Source organism: Talpa europaea (genome assembly GCF_964194135.1).
Source record: "Talpa europaea genome assembly, chromosome: 2".
NCBI classification, from domain to species: Eukaryota; Metazoa; Chordata; class Mammalia; order Eulipotyphla; family Talpidae; genus Talpa; species Talpa europaea.
The window spans coordinates 6,079,691-6,103,818 of NC_140068.1; the positions used below are offsets into that span (position 1 = coordinate 6,079,691).

At 44.4% G+C, this 24,128-nt stretch overlaps 1 protein-coding gene across 4 annotated transcripts in view; it reads right to left on the reverse strand.

The window, feature by feature from the left end:
* Positions 1 to 24,128, reverse strand: part of SYNE1 (spectrin repeat containing nuclear envelope protein 1) — a gene marked incomplete at both ends in the record, with an annotated part of 158,373 nt that overhangs the window by 17,805 nt on the left and 116,440 nt on the right. For 3 of the 4 annotated variants that reach the window (XM_084259624.1, XM_084259626.1, XM_084259627.1), the window contains 10 exons: positions 1,362 to 1,573; positions 2,094 to 2,220; positions 3,804 to 3,946; positions 8,226 to 8,559; positions 9,414 to 9,605; positions 11,291 to 11,428; positions 11,667 to 11,849; positions 14,332 to 14,482; positions 15,366 to 15,553; positions 20,217 to 20,379. In XM_084259624.1, the coding sequence (XP_084115750.1) occupies positions 1,362 to 1,573; positions 2,094 to 2,220; positions 3,804 to 3,946; positions 8,226 to 8,559; positions 9,414 to 9,605; positions 11,291 to 11,428; positions 11,667 to 11,849; positions 14,332 to 14,482; positions 15,366 to 15,553; positions 20,217 to 20,379 (1,831 nt within the window). Of the gene's footprint in view, positions 1 to 1,361; positions 1,574 to 2,093; positions 2,221 to 3,803; positions 3,947 to 5,572; positions 5,642 to 8,225; positions 8,560 to 9,413; positions 9,606 to 11,290; positions 11,429 to 11,666; positions 11,850 to 14,331; positions 14,483 to 15,365; positions 15,554 to 20,216; positions 20,380 to 24,128 lie in introns of all 4 variants that reach the window. The other variant, XM_084259625.1, reaches the window with a different exon arrangement.

A 24,128-nucleotide genomic window follows, 5' to 3' on the forward strand; every position in this document is an offset into this window, starting at 1 on the left:
CATTTCACAGGAGGCCAGTGAAAGTCATTTTTCACTTTGTGTAATTTCCAGTAACCTAGAATGACCATATTTCCAGAACCTGAGCACATGATTATGGGTCACTAACTGAATATCTGGGTACTTCATTTCGGTTAGGTTCTGTTAGGTTTACAACTTGTCTTAATTTTTCACCTTTCTCTAGGCTCTTAACACGCCCTAATGTAGATTCAATCAGAGACAGCCCAAGATCGACAGACACCATGGAAAGATACTTGGTAACTGCACATATTTATCCTTAGGAAACACAGCCAGGGAGGATTGGGAAGTGGTGCAAGGAAGGGAGATTTAATCACCTGAGCTGACTTTCTCATTTCCTTGCCTTTACTCTCCCTGAGGTCAAAGACTGACCAGCATTTGCTTCGCCAGCTTTTAAAGGAATGTGGTCACAAGGCAATGTTGCCTTACATTTTCCTGGAGAGGAACTAAAGTAATTCAGATACGCTACAGAAAACTGCATTTTATAATCTGGATACTGTAAATTGCACCTCCCATCTGATAATTTGATCCTCAAATTGATGGGACTGGTGCAGACTTCTAAGAAGACGTCTGAACATCTGTGGGAAAGACTCATTTCACTGTTTGAAAATGTAAAACAGAAAAACCAACAAAAATCACCCCAAAATAAATAGTTGAAACCAGAGAAACAGAAAAGCCTGGGAGGAAATGCATAGCTGGAAGTTCTCCAAACAAAAAGATAGGACCGAGAGAGCTAGTCACAGAAAGCGGCTCTCAATCCCAACAAGCTCATGGAAGTCTCCACAGGTTAGAGCCTTTCCACAGCTGGACGAAGGAGGACTTCTAAGACCTAGTGGAGAAGTTAAAGGAAATGGTCTTGTGTCCTACATCCATCTAGGCCAAAGTCAAACTCAAAGATCAGCTGTTTCACCACAATTCCTGTAGAGATTGGTTGTTTCATTCATAACATTGAAAACTGCACCTGCCTCTCCAAGACACAGTGTTGGTACATTCCCCTCTCGCTCAGACAGGAACCTGGTCCTCTCTGCTTTGCTTTTAAAAGAGGTTAAGGTCCTAGAGCTACCCGCATGTTTCATAAAAGTTTAATTGGCGATTTCTTAAATACCAATTCCTGAAGTCATACATGGTTACCTAGGGGGTAGTTCCACGCCAGGGTACATCTCTCCACCCTTCCCAATTTTCCATATAAATGCTCCGATTTGGGGTGACTGGGGCTGAGGAGAGTGTGTGTTCATTCCTGTTGGCAACTCCCCGCTGCTGCCTTCACGAGACAGCGAGAGCCTCCCATGTGGGCACCCCACGCGGTCAACTGCCCAGCCGCCATGGGGAAGGCCCTGGGCAGCTACCTTGAGCTTTTTGATTTGCAGCTCTATGGACTGGATGTCGGTGCCGGGCCCGAGGTGCTGCAGCTGCTCCAGCTCCTCCTCTGTCTCCCCCAGCCAGGCCCAGATGTTGCACAGGTCAGAGTTGAACTGCTGCCACTTCTGCAGGCTCTGCTTCATCCTCAGCTCCTTGCTCAGCGCCTGGGCCTGGATGAGCTCCCACCGGTCAATCACACCTGGCGAGACAGGCAGGAGAGGCTGAGTTATCTGGCTCCGCTGCGATGCTTAGGAAATTCTGTACACGTGGCTTGGTGGCTGACTTCAAACAGCAACAGAAATAAAAGTTAAGTCTACTGGGCATTTCTGTTGTCATCAGTAAAGATCAGTTAAGTGAGTCTAATGGCTGTGTTTTTCCTATCTGGACTTTTAATGATAATGGATGGGGAAAAATAGCTACAGACTAACACCGTAAGGAGCTTTACGAAATAACATGCAGTCGTGTGTAAGAAGCTGTTGTTTGGTTCTTTCTGCAGCAGAACAACCAGAACAAACACCTTGAATTCCTGGCTGGGGAGAGAAGAGACAGTGAGTGGAAAGAAATGGGACATGAGAAACACTGTGACATTTTGTCACCTCTCTCATTGCAACTCGAAGGCAAGAGCTCAGGACAGCGTGCTCAGCCTGGACACAGGAAAGAGCTTCCAGACCTTCCAGACCTTCCATGCCCTCTTGGTGACCTGAGACTACTCAACTCACCAGCGGTTTGGCTTTCGGTGCTGTTCAGGTTTACGAAGCCAGGGAAGTTCTCTTCTTCCTGCTTTAGTTTGTGCTCCAGTCTCCTCACAGAGTCGATGCTGCCACTACACTGGCCCAGCAGCTTCATCTGTTTGGACAGAAAAAAAAACTCAGCCAAAACTCTCAGCTTTTTACCACTATGAGAACAGGGGAAAATATCTTTGTACCTCCGCAAATTGGGCCATGCCTGGGTCTCATTTCCCTGCTGCTTGCTGCTAAAAATAAGTCAAGTTCAAAAACACATGACACATTCACATAAGCCAGGTCTCGAAGACATATTCTGCCTGAGAAGTCCTGAAATTTTCTCTTAAATTTGTTGAACCCAAAGAGACCACAGCAATCCAGGGTTTACAACTCAGAGCCCTCAGCTGGCAAGACAAGACATCACTTTTGGCAAGTTGCTCTTTTTTTCTCAAACTGAAATGTGGGAACAAAAATGTTATCACAGATCTCAAAGGAATATTTTTTGCATTAAATAATTAAGGTACTTTAAAGCAAAAGGCAATAATACCAAAGCCAGCTGCTTCATGAGAAAATTTAAACAATGCTTAATTGGTATTAAGGGAATTAATTCTGCTATGAAAAAGCTTCCAACTGCATGTTTAATCCCATAAACACTACTCGAAGATGAAAAGAACAAATGATTTCAAGGCTCTTCTGCTCTGCTGAATACTAACTTACCTTTCAAAGTCTCTAACGAATCACATTATTATTAAATTACTTGATTACTTTTACTGAGGCTAAGTATACTTTTAGTGATGTCAGCCTGGTCATCATGAAATCACAGCACACTTAAAAAAAATAGAGGTTTTAGTATAATAGAAGTTGGCGTTATAGACCAAATTCATGATTAATTGCTCTTCTGCAGTCGTGAGGATATTCACATAAGCTTGTATTACTAGAATGTTCTCTTCCCTGGTTTTAAAAAGAAGTATTTGTGAGTTTCATAAGACTTAGGGAAAATAATTTTTCTTTCTTTTTACTAGTCCACCTTTTTACTAATCCGCCTTATGAAAAGAAGGCCTGAGGCCATGGAAGAGATTTATTTCCAAATTTCACGTAAGAATGTACATGTAGGAATTTTGGGAAATTTCAGTCAGTTACTTGAGTGGAAAGTAAAACTGTTATTTATTTTATTAATAGATGCACCCATAGAACTGATAAAAGATGCAATGCCTTGCTCTCTTATCCATTCACCAGAATTGTCTTCTCCAGAATAAGCACTCTAAGAACAGAGGACAGGAAATAGTTCCAAGGCTACTAAGTGAATCAATAAATTCAGGAAAAGAGCTAAAAAATGTCCACGTTAGTAATCTGTTAGCTAAAATCTGTTGTTCTAAGGGTAACCTTGGTCCAAAAACTATTAGCTGAATTTGAAAAAACACCGGATCACTTCTGGGGGCCAAAACATCTTGTGGCGTTCTACTGCGTTCTCCGAGTAAAGAACAATAAAGGAACATGACCACGAGGCTGGTGAGTCTGCGCACAGACCAGCTCTTCTGCTGGTCACCTGCTAACAGGGCTGTGCTTTGCACATCCATGCCAGGAGTTCAAGGGCAGCCTGGTGTTTGCAGAGCTCAGACAGCCCTCCTGCCGCATACGGACCGTTCTTTGTCACACCACCATGACTTCCAGTTACGTGTCAGGCTCGCTTGGGTCCGGCATACTCACATAGCCCCTGTAGCTGGCGTCCAGCTCTGGTCCCGTGGGAGTTTTGCTGCGGATGATCTTTTCGGTTTGCTGTATCTGAAAGCGGCTGTCGTCCAGGGCTTTACCCAGCTGCCGGATCCGTGACTCTAAGGTGCTGGGGTCCCCTGCAGTGTCAACCACAAGAATATTTACAAGCTTGGCTTTCAAGGAGAAGTTTAATAAATTGTTTTAGCCAAGGTAGTATAGTAATGGCATGTGTGTAGGAAATTATAAAGCAAATTTAGTACTGAAGTGCTGGAGGGTTAAATATTTAGATGGATGGACTGAAGAACGTGTTTGAGATTTTGCAAAAGGGTTCTGTTGTGTTCTGCTCCCCCTTCCAGCTGATTCTCTGAAACTCCGCATGATGTAAGCTATGGAAGGCCTTTCTAAAAACCCAAGGTGGTGTCCACTGCTACTCAATAACTAGAAGCAGCGACTTCTCATGTCCCCAGCAGTCCCTTAGCAAGCAGGGACGGATATGTCCTCCACTTTCTTTTTCTGCATCTCAGAAGATGGTGCTTTGTGGGGTCAGGGGTCTGATTCATTCACTTAGGAACTTCAAGTTCAGGACAGGACAGCTATGCATTGGAGATAGCAAGGGCTGGCTTTTGTTTAAAAACTAAAACAAAACTAGGAGAAAGCTATGATTGTACAGTATTTCCACCTAAGCTCACTCTTCCTCATACCTAAATGCTTGGCTCCTCTCTTTTCAGAGATGTCACACCTTTTTGCAAACATATTTGTGTGGGTGAGTGCGCGTGCACATGCAAGTCTTTATGAAGGTTTGTGAACTAAACAAGAACAGTGATGACTGAGTGAAGCTAGCACAGGGTGAAAGCAGAACCAATATTAGTGAGCTTATTAAGGTTTTTTTTTAAGAATGGTTTTCTAAAACTATGGAAGAAGTCTCTCCTGAGGCTGACTCAAGTAGATACCGCTGTGGCAATGCTACTTCGCTTTCTGTTCTTTTGCTTTTCTTCAAAAACTTAAGTGTAGACTAATAACCTTACAATTCAAATTGTGTAAAAACTCTCTTCTCCCACCCCCTCCCCAAGCTACTGACTACAGTTGTCCCAGTGCATATTAAAAAAACTGGTTTCTTATTTTTGCTTAATTGTTCTTGTTCCTGGACAAGTTCTGTTCTTACAGGAAAAATGTAGGTTTTGAGGTCTTATGCCCTGTTTTTCATTTTAAATTGTTTTATGAGGTAAGACTGACTACACTGAAATGGTAAACTTTTTGGGGCTGACACATCTGGTCTCTGCACTTGTCTTATGTGTGACTCCTGAGAGCATGAGGATGAAGCCTTGGGCAGGAGGCCACACATGCAGCCCGTGGGCCTGGGCCTGGAGCCCTCCGTCCTGCCCCCCCAGCAGAGGGGGGGGTCTGCAAATCCTCAAAATCACAAAGTCACTGCTTCGTGAATCCAGTAGAGCCCAAGACAACCCAGGCCAAGACGAGGGCTCACACCTCTGATTTTCTGCTGTCCCTGGGGACCACCGATGTATACTCAATGACACTGATTACCACTGAATGAGTTGAGAAGTTATTTCATTCTTATACTTGATGTTGTTCAGTGAAATGATTGTGTGAGTGTGCTGCCTATTTCTTTTTCTAGCATCGTAATAAGAGAGAAAGGTCCTCCCTTAACATGCGTGTGCCGCAGAGCTGTGAGAGGAACAGCAGATGTGCTAAGAAAGGAGGCTTGTTACAGGTGAGGCAGGCTTGCTTCGACTTTTCGTGCCTACCAGCAGTATTTCTGATTGCATTTTCTGTGAGTTTTACATAGGCCTCAGGACTTTCAGGGATCATTACATCTGTAAAAAGAACACAGTCTAAGTTGCCAGCTATGTCCTGCCAAACTTGGTTCCCTTGCGGCAGGAAAATAATTTTCCTAGAGAAAAAAAAGGCAGTTAATCCTTCCAGACAGAGTTCCTGAGGAGTGTGAGCAAACTCACAGAGGTTCCCTGGAATGAATCCTCGCGAGAGCTCACACAGACAGAGATCTTAGGAGTCAGGGGCTGTTCTAAGCTTTCACTCATCCTCAGATAAGCTATGGGCTGCATGGGGGTGCTTCCCATTGTATGGATAAGAAAGCAGAGGTGTGGGGGAACTGGGTTACCTATCCAATTTCAATAGCTAGGAGGTGGCAGAACTGGAATTTCAACAGATTCTAGAGCAGCGCTGTCCAGGGATCTCACTCACAGGCGCTGCATAGTCAAACAACACGAACACGTGAATTAAATCAGACAAAAACACACTTTCAGCCTGTAAGACCAAACTTGTGGTTACTAGAAAGGAAGGGGGAAGGATAGATAAATGGGGCCTGAGGGGCCAATTGTATGACAGAGAACAGACTGGGCTTTCAGTAGAATATGCCACTTAATGTAGCAAATCCAGATGTTGATGTTTAATGATGCATACATGCAAACTATATAATGTAGTAATGCAATGTTAGTTCAATAAAAAATTATATCTAGGGTCTCCCCGGTGGCACAGCGGTTGAGCGCTGGGTTGTGAAGCTGCCCGCAGCCTGTACAGCGCTGGTTAGATCCCCGGCTGCTCCCCGGCCACCGGAGGAGGGTCCCACATGGCACCCAGACCTCTCCTGCCGCCCGCTGCTCCCCTCAGCAGTGTCCTTCGGTCCTTCTGCCTGCTCTGCTCCCCGCTCTGGCTCTGGTGAATTCTCTCACCCTCTGCGCTTCTGACTGTACCCAGTGCATGTATAAATAAATAAATCTTTAAATAAATATTATATCTATAGGAAGAAAAAACACATGTCTTTTAAAGTTTCTAACAACCCCATAAAAATATAAGAGGAAAATAATTGTGCTACTATAGCTTACTACACAAATATACCCAAATTATAACATGTAATCAACATCAGTATTCTTCATTTTTCACATTCTTCCTTTGGGCCTGAGATCATGTCTTGTGTCAGTTAACACAGAAAATCTCAGGGTGCAAAGCCCCAAGTCAAGGCCCAACAGTCCCATGAGCCAGTGGCCGCACCAGATGCAGGCTGTGAAATGCCAAGGCCTGTCGAGACAGGGCTGTGCCCTCAGGCGTCTAAATGTGAGCCACCAGAAACAGGTAGAAATGTCCTTTTAGAGAATGTAGGAGATGCACTTACAGGTGCCACAGTCTGGCCTCCAATTAGTCTATTATCACGGGCAAATGCTCCTCTTTCTCTGTCTTCCCCTCATTATATGTGTGTCTTTGGGTGTCCTTCTGTTTCACTTTATATCCCAGCTGGGTGTGACCCCCAGCTACCCAGAGACAATTATCATTGCACCCAGGTAACTTTTCATCAGCATGTCCAGTTCCTGAAGCTGATCATTAGCCAACCTACTGCTGGGATTTTCCCTGTGGGTATTCGGCAGGATGTGTGCACTGCTCCTATCTCCTCCCTGTCTCGCGGCCCTGGAGGCACCCACACATCCTTTCCTTCTTGTAGCCCTTCAGGTGTATGACCCCCTACGTCTGTCACCAGGATACCCAAGCCACAAAGTATCTCAATCCCAGTTCTGCAGGGAGCAGTGATGAGGGGCCATGTCCCGACGTCTCCCAGCTCTTCCATTCTCTACATGCATGCTGCTTCCTCAGCTCCGGTCACCGTCACATCCGTGCTGCGGATTATAAAATCCTCACATCTCTTCCTCCCAATGTGCCTCTACCATACAGGGTGGAGCCAGGCTCTTTGAAATACGCATATGATCACTTGGGCTCCCTCCCTAAGGGAGACCCTGCTGTGGTTCTCCATCGCCTCCAGGGTCAGAGGCTTTCCCGGGTGAGCAGGCTGCCTTATGACCAGCTCTTCGTTTGTCTTTTACCTCCTCTTTGTCCACTCCAGACCTCTCGGTCTTGTCATTCTGGCCAGATTTCAGGTGATCAAAGCACTCTGGCTAATGGTCAAGTTGTTGTGCTACCTCTCCCTTCTTCCCCAAACATTACTGTTTCTACCTGACTCCTAGTGATCCTTCAGGTCTCAGCTCAAAAGCCTGTTCCCTACAGACTCTCCTCAAGGTTCCTGGTGAGTCGCCCCTTCGTGTACGTCTATACCCCCAGGTACAGGCACTGCTGTCCTAGCGCTGAGCACCGGAGCCCTTCCTATTCGTCTCTGTCCCATGCTAAGTGCAGATTCTTTGAGAAGAAAAGCAACTGTATGTCCTCAAAGCTTAGCACCGCACTGGTCCACGGTAAGCACCTGCAGGACAGACCAGAGGCCACACCTAAGTGAGTGGCAGTGGCCATTCACAGCCAAGAGTTCCCTTCTGCACGCACCGTCTCCTTCGTGGGAGAAGGAAGAAAATGTGTCTGCGTAGCTCACATGTTCCCAGTCCAATATTCATTCCCCTTTCCTTGCTTTCGAGCTGGCGTGCAGGAAGAGCGCTTTCCTACCTGATAAACCAACCGCGCCGCCGAGGTAGAAATCTTTGTCCTCCTGACCCTCTTCATCCTCGGAGGGCAGCGTTCTGGACACAGCTGACTCCAGGTCCCGGCTGAGGTCATAGTCGTGGTCCCACTCCAGAGGGATGGAGTCCACACTGGCGGGGGTGTCTCGTCCTGACCGCTCGCTCCGGACAGGCTGGGCGAGTGAGAGGGAGGGGTTAGAGGAAGGCTGTGGGGACAGGGCGCCGTCCGCAGGGGCCTCGTGCCAGTGGAGGTCTGAGAGGGCTGCAGAGTCGTCCAGTTCCAGCTCCCGGTCGGAGAGGTCGTGCTCATCGTCCGGGAGCTAAAAATGCAGTCAAGCCAACTCCGTTATAAGGCGAACCGAAGATCTCCTTGCTGCTTTTCGCGTTCTACCTCTCACCTGACCTCAGCCTTCACGCTCACCCAGGTCACAGCCCTATCTGGGAGGCGGTGACAATACACTTTATTATCAACTTTGTAAGAATCTTCTGATTACTTTGAAAAATGCCTCATAAGTTAATTTACCAAAGCCTCAATTTTATCACTGGTAACATGGCTAGACTGTTAGAAACTACTTCGCATACTTAATATAAGATGAAATAAAATAATGTAAATAAAGCAACCCAGTACCATTACCGCCACACAGTGCAGAACCCAGCCCATGTCAAGAGCAGAGGGAAATTACGAATAAAAGCTTAGCTGTTCCTTTTTGATTTTATATCCCAGGTACATAATGTATTTTATGACAGAAGTTTCCAAATAGCCTCATAATCACACCTCAACAAAAAGGTGTGATTATGGTAGCAGTTGGGGAAATGGAAGAGAAAAAGACTCAACCAAACAACCTCATCAATCGAGCAACTATTTACATGATCACTTTCATTCCCTTGTTTCTTCTAGAAGATTCTTCATCCTCCATAGAATATATGTGCCAAGTACTGCTCTAAGCTATATGTTGCTATTAACCCATTTTATGCCCAAAGCAATCCTTTCTACGAGGGAGGTGCCAGTTTTGCAACAGAGGAAACTGAGGTAAGAGCACTGAAGTGACTGGCCCAAGTTTACATGTGGAACCAGGACAGGAACCCAAGCGCCCTGTGAAGCCTATGCCCTCACCACTCACTCTACCACCTCCCCCATAACTTATTTCCTCCAGAGTTAACGACAGTGACATACAGGCAGGCGGATGAGCTTCTTGTGGTATCTTTCCACGCGCCCGAAGACCTCCTGACAGTAGCGCCGGAGCTCATCCAGCTCCTCCTCGATGACGGCCGCATCTAGGGGCTCACTCTTCTCGATCAGCTGTTCTCCTTGGGCAATTATCTGCTCAATCTTATTGCGGTTCAGTGAAATTTCCTGCTGGAAGGCCTAGGGAGCAGAAGGTCCTTGTAAGTTATTACTGCTCATATTGATCTGAAATAATGTTAAGATATTCAGAAAAACTAGGAGGAGAGAGTGAATTTGTCATCTGCCAGAACAAGCCAAGAGGCTGTTGCTGTCTCAACTAAGACATCAACATTTATTTATTTTAAATTTTATTTATTTTTGTGTAGAACTGCAGCATAGGCCAGAGGTTCAAGGGTAAAGGGTGAGAGGATTCACCACAGACAGAGTGGGGAGCAGAACAGGTGGATCTATGAGATACACTGTTGTGGGGAGCAGCGGGGAGACAGGAGAGGTCTGCTGCGCCATGTGGGTATCTCCTTGGTGGGGGGACTTGACTCAGGCCATGGAAGTGATAGTGCTGAGACTTAACCCCTAGGCCACCAGGGAGGCCCAACATCAACATTTCAAAGAACAGGAGTCAGACATAGAATCAGAATTTCATGATCAGAACGATCACTTTGGCTCATACAATTCATCACCAGGGACAGTTTGGATAGAGAATCACCAGGAAAAGGATTGAAACCATCATGGGGTTGATAGCACTGAACAAAAGCATCATCACTATCACAGTGTTACTGAAATAAATTTAGCACTTTGAAGAAATACACTGAATATTTTAATTTGCGACTTCTTGATCTGTATCAAAGATTACTAAGAGAAACCATCCAATGACAATGTGAAATCATCCAATGTCACAAATTCTTTTCAAACAAAACTTTCATTGTTTCGGGATTTAAGCGGGAATGGGAAGAATATCAGGTTTACTATTTCGTATTTCATTCTGGAAAAAATAAAGTTTTATTATAACTACCTAAGGTGATGGCACCATGACTATTCTTCAAAAAAATCAATCTTGGACAGAAAATTTCCTAAGCCACATAGTAAATTACTCAGGCTGTAAAATGTGCTTCCATTTAGGGAATATTTGTATCTAAAGTACATCCAGGCCATTTATCGTTTAAGTAGCTACTGTGTTTGAGTTAGAGAAAAATAGCAAATGTGTTCCCAAGTTAACTTGGCATCTAAGAAAAGGTAAGATATGTGGAATAAAATTCCAACATGAGAAAGTTTTATTGCTTTGGAATATGGAGGTCAAATAAATTATTTGAAGATGATAGAAACAAATCAGAAAAAAAAAAATCACCAAAGCAGAAAACCACTAACACTCTGCCATCCAGTTAAAAACTAAAAGCAGGGGCCTCCCTGGTGACACAAGGGGTTAAGTGTCAACTCTATGAAGCTATTGGCAGCCTCTGCAGCTCGAGTTCGATCCCTGGCCAGGGAGTTTGACCCACATGGCGCAGCAGACCTCTCCTGTCTCACCTGCTGCTCCCCTCAGCAGTGTATTTCAGTCAGTCTGCCTGTTCTGTTCCCCACTCTGTCTCTGGTGAATCCTTCACCCCCCACACCTCTGGCCTGTACCCAGTTGCATACATAAATAAATAAATTTAAAAAAAAACTAAAAGAACCTATGTTAATGGCAGTTATCACTGGCAATACACTTAATTTTAATATCTTTTGTATTTCCTGATTTTTTTTTCAATCAAGAAGAACTAATCTTTTTGAAAGGAAGAGTCCTTCACTGCTCTTCCCCAATGTCCCTTCCTCTGCAAAGTCCCTTCCTCTGCAGACTTTCTGACAGCTTTGAAAAACCAATACTCTGTTACCTTGAGTTGCTTTATCTTGGCTTGAACATCACACTCCGAAAAATGCTCAATATTCGTGAGCTGCAGATCCATTTCGGTCAGCCACACCAGGATGCTGTCACGCGCGTTCTCAAACTCCTCACGCTGCCCAATGAAGTGCTGCCCGGGAGAGAAAATGAGAAGGAATTAAAAGCCCAAAGACATGGACTGACATATCCCGCCTGTTCCCGCCATGCCCAGCGTGCAATGAGAGCCAGGAATTCTTCATTGTCTCGTGAGCTCCGGATGCCCCTCTAGCCATGCAATGCTATGAAAGCCTTCCTGTCTCCATTTTGTGTTCAAATGGCCCAACCCCCTTCTCTGGGCCTTGGAGCTACAGATGGGGCTGAATAAGGACCTTGAGTCTCCGCAGGATGGAAGCGACGCGCTTCTGCAGGTCGTCCCAGCGCCGGTTGCCTTCGTGCACCATGTGCTTCAGGCTGCACGCAGCGTCTGTGCGGTTCTCCCGGGCCAGGCGGCGGTACTGCTTGTTGATAAGCTCCAGCTGGGTCAGGCTCTCGTGCACCTGCCGCTGAAAGGCCTGAGACAACAGAGCAGCAGAGCGGGGGGAGCATTAGGGGGGGCTCAGCTAGGGTACCTGGGCTCCACAAGGCGGTGCCACAGAGATGGAAGCCGCACTGTCCCAGGTGGAGGGGAAGGTCATGTCTTATGATTGTGCAAGGAACGGTCATAGGTGTGGAAGAAGGAGGCGGAGGGGACCAAACTAACATGAAAAAAAAACGGTACCTCGAAATAAATACATAGGTACATGTAACTTACACATGCAAGCATGTATGCAACATATACACACATACAGAGAACAGTTTTACAAATAATTACAATTAATATTAAATAATTTTTAAATAATAAAATATATATATATATACATATATACATTCTGCCACCTCCCCCAAAAGAATCTTCAAAAAAGAAGCGTCACGCTTTATCTGCACTCCCCACTGCAGCACCCCTTACAATGGCCAAGTGGTGGAAATAACCTGCGCGCCCAAGGACAAGGAGTGGCGAGCGATGTGGTGCATATACACAACAGCATATTGTGCAACTGTGAAAAAAGATGAGCTGTTGCTGTTGTGACATCATGGATGGGACTGGTGGGGATTATGATAAGAGAAATGAATCAGGAGGACGAGGACCTGATGATTTCACTCACATATACAAGGAATATAAAGAAACAAACAAAGGAACTGACAAAACTAAACCAAACCAAACACTAGGAATCTGAGGGTAGAATGAAGGCTGCCAGAGGGGGATGGGGAGAAGAGTATTGGGGAGCAAAGAGGAAAGGGATTCTAAGGGAGTGTTAGGGGTGCTGTGGTGGTGGGTGTGGTGTGATAAATTACAGCTGAAGAGCTGTGAATCTATACACTGATATAGATTATGGTGTAGCAAATCCACATTACCTACACAAAATAATAAAAATAAAATAAGTCTTGAAAGAGTCTTCATCCTAGTAAATCCAATCAGTTAGTCTGCAAAACCTAATTTACCAAGAAAAGAAAGTGGTAAGGAATATTCAGGTTTTGTGATTGCTGGAAGTCAGAGTATATGTGCACCCACTAAGATGCTGGTGGACCATGTGGTGGGCACCCCAGCACCCCCAGATCCTTCCCAAAATTCATGCAATGAACAGGTTAAAGACTTTCCTCATACATGATTTTGATTTTCTGACTTATTTCTACTTCCTAAGAAAACTAATTACAAAATAAATGATAGTCATTCATTATTGAATCTATTTACAAGACTAACTTTCCCCATAAAATCTGAGAGTCTAAAATAGCATCAGGAAGCATCTTCCTAATCCGCTTTGTAGAGTTGGCTAATTATAGAAGGTGTTAACCTTTAGGAAGCTGAGTGTGATAAGATGCAGGATCTGAATGCCTCTCCTACCACTGCTTCAACCTGGAAGAGTTGAATTCTGCAGAGTATATGGTGGCTTTTTACTAGAAGTTTCTAAGGGAAAACATTTTAGATTGGAAAAAAATGTTAAAATTTAGTGGTACAGTTACACATAAATCCATATGGAGACATCCAACTAATTCATTTATTTAACTGAGAATTTGAACATTTGTCAATTCTATGATCTTTGATTTTAAATCCCCCAAGACAAAACCCTAACTTAATTTTTCCTATAACAGGTCTCAGAGTAAGAAGCCTGGGGTAGGCTTAGCAACTGAGAATGATTTTTTTTGTAAGATATATGCATCAGAACTCTTTGCTGTGAAAATACTTTGATAATATATGAGTATTGCCTGCCTCTCAATGGGAATTGAAAGGAAGAGAAACCTAAGATCAAAACGTGGTCAACTTCAAGCCTTGTCAGGTTGCCTGTAAACACGAGAGGCAGCTGAGAAGCTGGGTCTCCACCACACGGGTGTGATTCAGCAAAACCAAGGCAAACAGGAACACACAGGCAAGGGACTGGGACCAGCCCTGGATGAGTCCTTCCTTTATAGGATGATTATATTGTGGCTATTTTCATCTCTATGTAATTGAAAAGTCTTCAGTGTCTCAAAATGGCCCTTCATTTGTAAAAGAAGTGGGATCCAATTAAAATGTTTCATTCCATTCTAGAATCAACTCTCTTTTACCAATGATTTTAAAAAGTGAAGCTGTGCTCCAAGAAGATTAAGAAAAAAAAAATCAAGAAAATATATTTGGAAAATAGATTGTTCAGGGTATGGAAAACCATTGTACCTCAATCTCAGAAACGAGGGATGGTTTCTTATAAAGAATTATGAATTGAAAACAATGCCTTCCTTTAGGAGGAAGCTGGAATTTCTGCTCATTATTAGTTTATTTGACTTCTTGACAGCTTGAAATTAAAATTTCCTCTCCCTTTTTTTTTAACAACATATGAGGTTATAATGATTAAGACCACAAAGTCATCACCAAGCTGTCTGAACAAATAATGTGTGGGTGAACGTTTAGATCTTGGGACACCAACGACCGGCTAGCTACCTGGACAGCAAACTAAGGATTAAGTATTTGGAATTACAAGTCACCTCAAATTTCTTTAATTCTTCCTTGGCAATGGTATAGAGCACCCCAGAAGTGCTGGGGAAGGCAGCTGTCCTTTCTGAAGTCTTCAGCCAGTCTTCAAAACGAGAATAGTCATCCAGAAACTTCTGCCACAACCGCCACGTCTCTTCGATCCTGAGACAGAAAACGAAAGACTGCTGGAGACTGTTTATGCTCCTGACCTGGGCCTACAGCCTGCCATGGGATCAGGACGGCCCAACGCAGCAACCGTTGGGCCAAAGAGTAACTGTGCCTTCAGTCTAATTGGACGAGAGTGAAAAGAAAGACAACTGTTTGAGCTAAAATAAAACAGCTGTTTTTTTTTTCTTTTTTAAAAAAACACATGTCCTGTAGCTCTGGATTGGGAAATTAGTCAAGTATTATAAGCGCATAATCTGAACTGTTCTGGGTAAGCATCCACAGGAAGTTTAGAAATGCAACCACATGCTTGCAGGCTCTGCTCATACCAACATTCCACTAAAGTAAAACTGAAACTGGAAAATCCATTGCAGTCCAACAGCAAACTCACCCTCACCAACATCAGCCTATTGCAGACAGCAAGACAAATACTAGCTTTGCACGAGTTCCCCAGAGAGAACACAAAACTACATGCCTTAAATCCCTACGAGAGTTTTCTGACACATCACCACTTGCTATATGTCAAAGGGCTTCAACCTCGATAACCGTCTTATTTTATTTTCAGTTTGGATAAAAGACAGTTACTTCTTTTACAGCCACAAATGCAGGAACCGTTTACTTGGAAGAGCATATTTTTATTTTTCTGAATTGCATTTAAATGGTTAGGTCTGGTGTCACGTGGCTTGTTGGATTCGGATATTACCTTTGGATTCACTCATCTTCCCAATGAAGGGCAGATGGTGGCAGGTTTGGGAAACCAAGATTAATTTCTGGACACTGAGATGCAAAAAACACGCTGCACCATGAATACTCTGGGCATCATTTCTGAAAGTTTTCCTGTCCGTGCCTTCCTCTCCCAGTGTGCCAAGAGCCAGCTTACTTGAGCCGCCTTTCCATGGACATGGCGCAGATGTTTCTCCACCGCCGGTCCAGGTTCCGCGTGGCCTGCTGGATGGAGTCGCACTCGGCGTCTGTGGCACAAGCGTCACAGTCGTGCAGGAGGACCTCACACAGGTTGAGGACGGAGGCCACCCCCGTGCTGTGTTTCTCGATGTCCCGCTGCAGGTCCTGTGGGGACACACGGGCTTTATCAGTGACCATGTGCTCAGACAGGAGTGGCTGCCGCAGGATTGGCTGGCAAGCTGTCAGGCCATACATTGACAAATATGAAATCCGGTCAGCCCAAGACTGTGAGAAATGAATCTAGAAATATTCCTGCTATGTGAACAATGTAATATAAAATGAGCAAGTGAAATAGACTAATTTTATGAAGAGTAAATTTAGCTTCTTTAGTGAATGAAAAGTGAATCCTGCCCTGGAATCTACTTCACAGACATGCCACTTCTAACATCACATGTCAATCAATCAGTCAGTCAATCAGTCATTCCATCAAAGAAATGCATGTGCTTCTGTTAAGACTTGGCATTGAGCACTGGCATTGGAGTTCAAAAGATCTGCAAGCTTATCAGCAGTGAATTCCACCATGATTAAAATTCCACCTATTGTTTTAGAGGACCAAGACTCTTTATCATGCATGACATCATTATCATCAGCAGTTCCTGGGCGAGCAATTTTAAACTCTGGACAGAAATGGAAAGTGTGTGGTGCTAAACGAGGCACGGATGTCCAATTCCTGCCATGTGTACTGCAAATATGTTAACTGCAAATCCAAAATGTGCATTATTTTCTCTACTGACCTTCTCACTCCACTTACCCAGAGCATTCCATTATTAAACCTGAGGCCTCCAGTATCATTTTTGCTGCTCTGTTCAGCAAAGTCTTCAATGTGTTTTCCTTTCCTTTGGGATCATTTTTAGTTTGCCTAGCTTGTCTCTTGTTCTAATGATAATTCCTCAACTTACTCAGAGAGCTGAGAATTATATTCTTGCGAGTATACTTGTCCTCTTATTTTCCTCCTTAACACTATGCTCAAATGTCTTCTATATAAACACTGCTTTTTTTTGTTGAATGCAATAAACTACCTTGATTAAACTTAGGAACTTTAATAAACTTGATACTAGAACTATTAAAACTATTCCTATTAAGACTATTAATTAATACTATTAAAACTATTCCTACTCAACAGTTCTTTCAAATCTCTTAGAAAATCTCTTTTACTGATGTGGAAGATATCAGAATAATTTCTGGTCTAAAATATACAATAAGATATTACAAAATTGAGCTCACTATTTGCACAAACTAAAAGACAGAGGCCTCTGTGAATGAGATCTCTGGGTAAATTTTAAGTCTTAATTAAAGAACGTCTTGGATAAGGATATACATTTGGAAGAAGAGTTAGGTAGCTGAACATAACCCATGCATCTCTATAAGTTATAGCAGTTTGCTTTAATTTCCCCCAAGTACTCAAAAGATTTTTTTGCAACTGTATGGAGATATAACTTACTTATAACAACACATAAGTTTATATACAATGTGATGAATGTCTATGTTGTGAAATGATTACCACAATAAATGTAGTTAGCGTCCATCACTTCCCATGGTTAAATTTGTGCATGGAGGCTGAGAACTTCTCAGATTTATTTTTTTGCTTTTAAGATTCTTTCTATTTTCAGTTATACAATGCAGTATGTTAACTATACACTATGTTATACTTATTCTTCTTATAAGAGGAAGTTTTACCTGTTATATAATGTTCACCCATTTCGCCCAAGACCAACCATGTCCTGCCTCTGGCAATAACCAATCTACTCTGTTTCTATGAGTTCAGTTCTTTTCAGTTTCCACATATATAAATGAGATCACACAGTTTTTGTCTTTATCTGACTCTGCCATCCCCCTGGCAGGACAGGTGCTCGAGTGCTGAGCTTCTCAGCAGGGCAGATGCCCTGACTGGACTCTGGTTGGGCAGGGGCAGCAAGATGGGCTCTGCAGTGGCTCCTGGTGGGTAGGACCTCAGCTTGTGCCTCCTGACCAGGTGGTACTGCCAGGCTGGACTCTATTCAGGTTAGTGAAGGCCACAGTCTGGGTTTCACTATCAGGAAGGTGACTGTGCCCCACTGCTTGGCAAGGTCACTGGCCATGCTCCTTGGTTGCGAGGGTCCTCCAGCTTTACCCAGCTATGGACTGGCCTTCATGAGCCAGGGCATGGCCTTTCAGGCTCTCCTGTCCAGTGGGCCACAGGCCGTGCTGTCCAGTGGGCTACAGGTGTTTGAGTGAGGTTACTGGCTAGTCTCTCAGTACGATTGGGGTGCAGGCTGTGGCCAACAATCAGACATGTCCCAGGTGGGACTCTGCTGTTGGGAGGGTTGTAGGCCATGGCTGGGTGGGGCTGGAAGTTGGACTCTGAGGCTGCTCAAGGTCACTGTTCAGGTTCCCTGGTGATGTGGGCTCAGAGGCTAAGCTCAACAGTTGGGGAGGGCTGCTGGTTCCTCCTGGCCTGACCGGCAGTTGGATGGGCTCCAGAGCAGCTTGGATTCTCTCACCAGGCACAGGTGGGGTGGGACAGGAGGTTATGCTCAGCTGTTGGTCAGGGCTGCAAATTTGTTTCACGAACCATGTGGGACATTAAAAAGGGCTCAAAGGCCTGTGTAGCTTCATGTCTGGGGTCCCAAATCAGGCAGAATTCTTGCCTATGCTCCTTGCCAGACAGGGCCACTGGCTTGGCTCTTTTGATGGGCAGAACTGTTGGCTCAGGTCTCTCTGCTCAGGCACAGCTGCAGGCAGCGGTATAGTCTGCCAAGATCTGTTTGCCACAAGCCTGGCTATCCTTCATTTCTCTTGGGCCCCCTGTGGTCAAGCCCCAAGATTTCTCCAGAGAGGTGAGATCCGAGTGGGCCTCCTAGGATGCATCCTGCAAAGCTAGGATGCTAATGTCCACCTTGGTGTCTCCATTGTCACTGGGGAAGCTGTAGGCCCAGGAAGTCTTCTTGGTGTGGTTCTGTGCCAACTGGGGAGCAGCATGTGGTCAGAAGGCAGCTGCCCCTCTTATGTAATCCTTCTCAGTCCCTGCAGTGTCCAAGGGGGTGCTTCATTCTCACCCCCAGGATCCGGAATTTTCACAATGGTGTCTTGTCTCTGGATAATTGCTAACTGGTCTTCTTGTGAGGGGAACTTAGAATGACTATGTTGACATCTTGGTGAAGTATTGTCTCCTTATAATTTTGATTCTATCTTAGAGACTCATGAGGGGGAAACACTGAAGGAATTGGGTCAGGGCAGAAAAGCTAGACTAATTGACGGATTGCTGGAAACTCAGTGTGGACAACTCTGAGAGTTAAAAACTCCAGGGCATCTAGTCATAGAGGGCCCCCCACAATTTTGTATGATTTGCCTTAGGATCTCCACCAAATTCCCACAGTAAATAATGGAGAAAAATCCCCTCATGCTTCTGTTCAAAGTTTCTTTTCAAGTCAACACTTTATAATTACATATAAGTGCTCTACTATAAAGTCTCAGCTTTCACATCCATTCACAGTGTAGTCAAAAATGATCCCATACTGTCTCTGAATTTCTTCTTCTTCATCTACAACACCAACACAACTGACAAAATGTTCTCTGAAGCCATCTCAAGTCTACATTTATTTTGGCAAGAGAAACCTACAGAAACCCCACATAGAGACATAATAGAAAGCATGTTTCTTATCAATTTAATCTGTCTCTTGAAACAAATTTGTCAGAATTTTTCCTCTTTGGAGACATTATAATTCATCTTTCCTTTCCAGCATGACACTCTAACACCACAATGTTTATGGAATCATTTCAAACATTTACAACAGAGGAAGCTGTAGTAAATACATAATTAAAATAAATTTTACTAAGCAATTATTTTGTGCTAGGCCCTGTGCTAAGTGCTTTCCTCATTATTTTTCTTTCTTCTTTTTCTTTTTTTTAAAGATTTATTTATTTATGCATTAGAGAGCTGGGGTGTAGGTCAGAGCTACAGGGGGATGAGAAGATTCACCAGAGACAGAGTTGGGAGCAGAACAGGCAGATCACTGAAATACACTGCTGAGGGGAGCAGAGGGGAGACAAGAGAGGTCTGTTGTGCCATGTGGGTCAGCTCCCTGGCTGGGGATGGAACTCATGCTGCAGTGGCTGCAGATAGCTTCATAGTGCTGAGACTTAACCCCTTGGACCACCAGGGAGGCCTCCCTCATTATTTTTCAGTAACACTGTAAGTCATGTCCTGTGATTATTGACATTCTATATCTAAGGGGTCTGAGATTGGAAACAGTTTTTTACTTTGCCCCACATTATACAGAAAAGTGGTAAGGCAAGATTTGAACCAAGGAAGCATTAAGTGTTCATTAAAAATGTGTTGTCTGCAGGTCATGCCTTGCAAAACAAAATTATTTTAGACTCTAAACCATGTGCTGGAATCGTTCTCTCAGCACTTTAGGTAGAACAGAATCCTTCTTTCTACGTCTATGATACTGGGCTTGTGACTTCAAATTTCACAAAACTGTGAGCCCTGTTTTGGCTACCTCCTCACAGCTCATCTCCCTGCCCTCTTTGCCTGGCAACATGGGGGGCCAACAGCACTAACCTCATGAGCACAGAGCTTCTAAAGAGTCAACTAATTGCACGGTGACAAGGAACCCATTTGTTCCGACACCTGCCTAGTCAAGGCCTCCCCTTGCTACCCACTCCTGCCTACCTTCCTCCCGATTTTCCATCCTGATCCATCACCACCACCACTCTATCCTGGCAGGAGTTCGATGTTCATGAGCCTATTAGCTTTCCTTCAACTGTTTTCTGGAAACAACTTTACCTGCTGCTCATTGAGCTTCCTCTGTATTTCCTCCGAGTCACAGGACTCGTAGACGATGGGCTTGGCCAGCTCTGCCTCGATGTGCGCCAGCCATGTCCTCAGGCTGCTCATGTTCTTGTCCAGCTGCTGCACAGCAACCAGCGTCTCCTTCAGCTTCTTTATCCTGCAGGCAGAGGAGGCAAGACATGGACGTCAGTGAGAGGCCCAGAGGCCCCACTCAGAGAGCAGAGGCAAGTGCTGGGCCTGACAAAAAATTGCTGCAACCAAGTGCCCCGTAACTCAGCCACCTGCTGGCTGTGTGATTCGGGGCAGTCGCTCAAACCTTCTGTGTGTCTGTCTCCTCCTCTCTAAAGCAGAGATGACAAAAAGAGTCCTTGTGAGAGTTAAAGTATTTGAAAAATGTAAGGTGCCAAGTAGATGGAAAACACTCAATAAATATTTTCTCTGAGGACGAGCAACACAGTTGTAATAATATAACTGTGATAGAAATCTCTCAGTTGCTACAAAAATGATTACTTTCTTAAATAATATAACTTTTATGCCTATGGAGAATACTTGGGAGAAAAAAAAAAATACGGTTTCCAACAGATTGTCACCAGATGATATATCCACAGTGATGACCATTTTCAGCCTCTGGGATTGATTATATTCAGAGTATCGCCTTTAGTGGCATTTGCTGGTCAGAGGGGGTACCAGCTGCAGAACAGAGCTCCCTGTTGCCCTTGACAGAAGGACTCACACCCTCACTGGGGATTTTAACACCCAGGAACTGCCTTGGCTAAGGGGGTGCACACTGTCAGTGTGCAGGATAGAGGGTCATCCTCTGCAGAACTGTGGGAGCAGAGAACTGTACCTGGGACAGCAGATCAACTCCTGCAAAGGCAGCTGCTGGAGAGCAGCAAGGCACCCAGAGCCAGAGGTGAAGGCAACAAGCCCCAGCCCCAACTCGATCCCAGCCACAGCGTGCCCAGAGCTGCAACCGCTGCGGGAGTGTGGAGGCACGTGGAGGCACGTCTTTATGGGAGCATAGACAAGCCTTTAGAAACACCTGCCCCTCATACATAGCATGCTAATAAAGTTTTCCCATTCTTTTTAGGGAGCATTAAAAACCCATTTGCTTAAAATTGTCACTTGTCTGCCATCATAGATGGACATCCATGTATAAGGTAAGAGGGAAAAGAAGATAAATAGGACTTAATTATTTTTCTAATGAAATACACAATGTGACTGAAAATATGGACATGAAACAATGAACTACAATGCAGCATGGCAAGAACTACACTAAAGAAATGAACCAAGCCTCTGGCTAATAAATAAGGAGCAATCCATTCTGTCTGGCCACATTCAGGGAATCATTCATTCATTCATTCACCATTTGCTCATTTCTTTATTCTTTCTGCAAACATGGTGCTAGGTGGTGGAAATACAGTAATGACTCACTTTCATCTTTGTCATGAGGAGCTCAGTTTTTGACGAATGAGGGGAAATGAAGAAATAACATGTGAGCTGCCGCTTGAGAGATGGATGTACGTCAAGCAGAACCGATCAAGAAAAGTAGAGATTTTGAGGGCAAATGCTGTGTTGATGCCGGGGGTTGGAGTCAAGAGGATGGGGAAGAGAGATGAGGGCTAAGAGATAAGACTGCTGGGGAGTACATACACCTCCTGCAGCGACACAAAACTGGGGCTGTGTGCTATTTTAAAGCTAAAGAGGAAACTTGCCAAGTTTTTTTTTTTTTTTTAGCAGAAGAACGGTAAGATCATTTCTGATTTTGAGTACGTAAGTTTGAATTTTGGTTGTTCCAGGGTCCAAAAGCTTACATAAAAGGCCTACATTTGGGGAATGTGAGAACAGAGGTGAGGACTGGACTGCTCGATTCATGAACTGGCATGACGGGAGGGAGGAGGTGTAAACTTGGGGTGTCCAATTGGGTGACCAGAGGGATGCTGCTTTGGGGTACTGGATGAGGACAGATTCTAGATTGTATGGTGCATTAGGTTTGGGACACAAAGGCTCCAAGGGATCATGTAGCCATATCTGAAAGTGTAATTCTAGGTCCAGAAGAGAGGGTGGAGGCTGTTGCAGTGGTTCAGGTACTGTTGGCACAGAGCTGAAATCAAGAGAAAGATGAATTTCATCCCAAAAGGATACGAGCTAATAAGAATGAATTTTAAATGGCTGGTTCAGGAAGGAATCACATATGGAGAAAAATTAATTCGGGAGGAAGGAGGAGAATCTGGAATTACAGTGTAAAATTCAAGGCAGAAAAATTTCAAGAGGGGTGTGTTGATCAGGTGGGATCTGAAGACCCCTTTTATCAGTCTCCTGGTGTGCCTCATAGGAATGCAAATTCCAAGATCTCAACCCAGTTCTGCTGAATCAGAATCTATGGGAGGCATGGCCAGGGAATCTGCATTTGTAACAAGCATTCCAGGTGATTCTTAAGGGGACCTCTGGCCTACTTTGTCAAATGCCACAAAGCTGAGTCAATATAATAGGACACCCTGGAATGATCTGACTTCAAGGAAAAAGCAATTTTGTTTGTTTTGTTTAATGTAGTTTTAATATTTTGAACAGCTTTAATATTTGGAACAGCTTCGGAATGTTTTTAGGCAGCGAATAAGGAACTTAGGAGAAGTTAAAGACAGAAGTAGAGGAAAGATATCTCAGATGAATGTAGATGGTGGTGCTGGGACAAGAGCCCTGAGCATGGGCGATAAATCAGACTCAGGCGAGTTTGACCAGTGTGGGTAGAACGTGAGCAGGAGCTCGGGAGGGACCTGGATAGTATTTTTCAACTTGACTGTTAAAAATAATAGCAGCAAAAATCGATATTGAGTTCCTGCAGAGGGCTGCCCATGGCTCAGGAGTGCTCAGAGGTTGTTCTAAAAGAAAGCTGATGGGGATAAGTACTCGGTGATTTCTGATGCAGCCTTTATTTAAAATTCAATTCTGTTTTTAGAGTTTTATTTTATTTAATTTTTTTAAGATTTATTTTTTTTATTTATACAAGAACCGGGGTACAGGCCAGATGCACGGGAGGGTGAGAGGATTCACACCAGAGACAGTGCGGGGAACAGAACAGGCAGACTGACTGAAATACACTGCTGAGGGGAGTAGCGGGCAAGGCAGGAGAGGTCTGCTGCACCACGAGGGACCCTCGCCGGCCAGCTGGGATGGAACCGGCACTGCAGAGGCTGCGGGCAGCTTCGCAGCCCAGCACACAACCGCTGCACCACCAGGGGAGGCCCTGTTTTTAGAGTTTTAGACCATGCACCCCACCTTTTGGTTCAGGAGATGTGTAGACTTATGAACACAGCTCATAAGATAGATGAAAGGTAGAGAAACACTTCAATCTACCAGGTGTTACCCTGTGCCAGCTAAAGAGGTATCAGCTTGGAAAAAAAGTCAAAAACAATGTGACTTTTACAATTCTAGAAATGTGATATATTTCCAGGCAGGGACCCGCTGTTGAATGTTTTCTAAGGCTGACAACTTGCACTCAGAGTCAAAAACTATTTCTCAGCTCCATTAATTCCAGGTAGGAAGAAGGCCTCCCTAGCAAGGGCTGTTACAGGACCGCCTGGGGGTGCTCCCAACCACACCACATGCCTGCTGCTGGCTTCCCACTTTTTCCTCCTCCAGGTCAAAAGCACTACTTCTGAAGAAATGTCTCATTACCAAGGTATTCTGAACATGTAGTAGCTAAAGACTATTGACACCACTTACAGTTTCTATAAATCACCGTCTCTCACATGAAAATCGAATCATGAAGCAATCACACAAATACTTTTAATAGGGTTTCACTATCCTTGGTTTCTTTTTTTTTAAAAAAGATTTATTTATGCACACAAGAACTGGGGTACAGAGGTGTTGGGGGTTGAGAGGATTCACCAGAGACAGAGTGGGGAG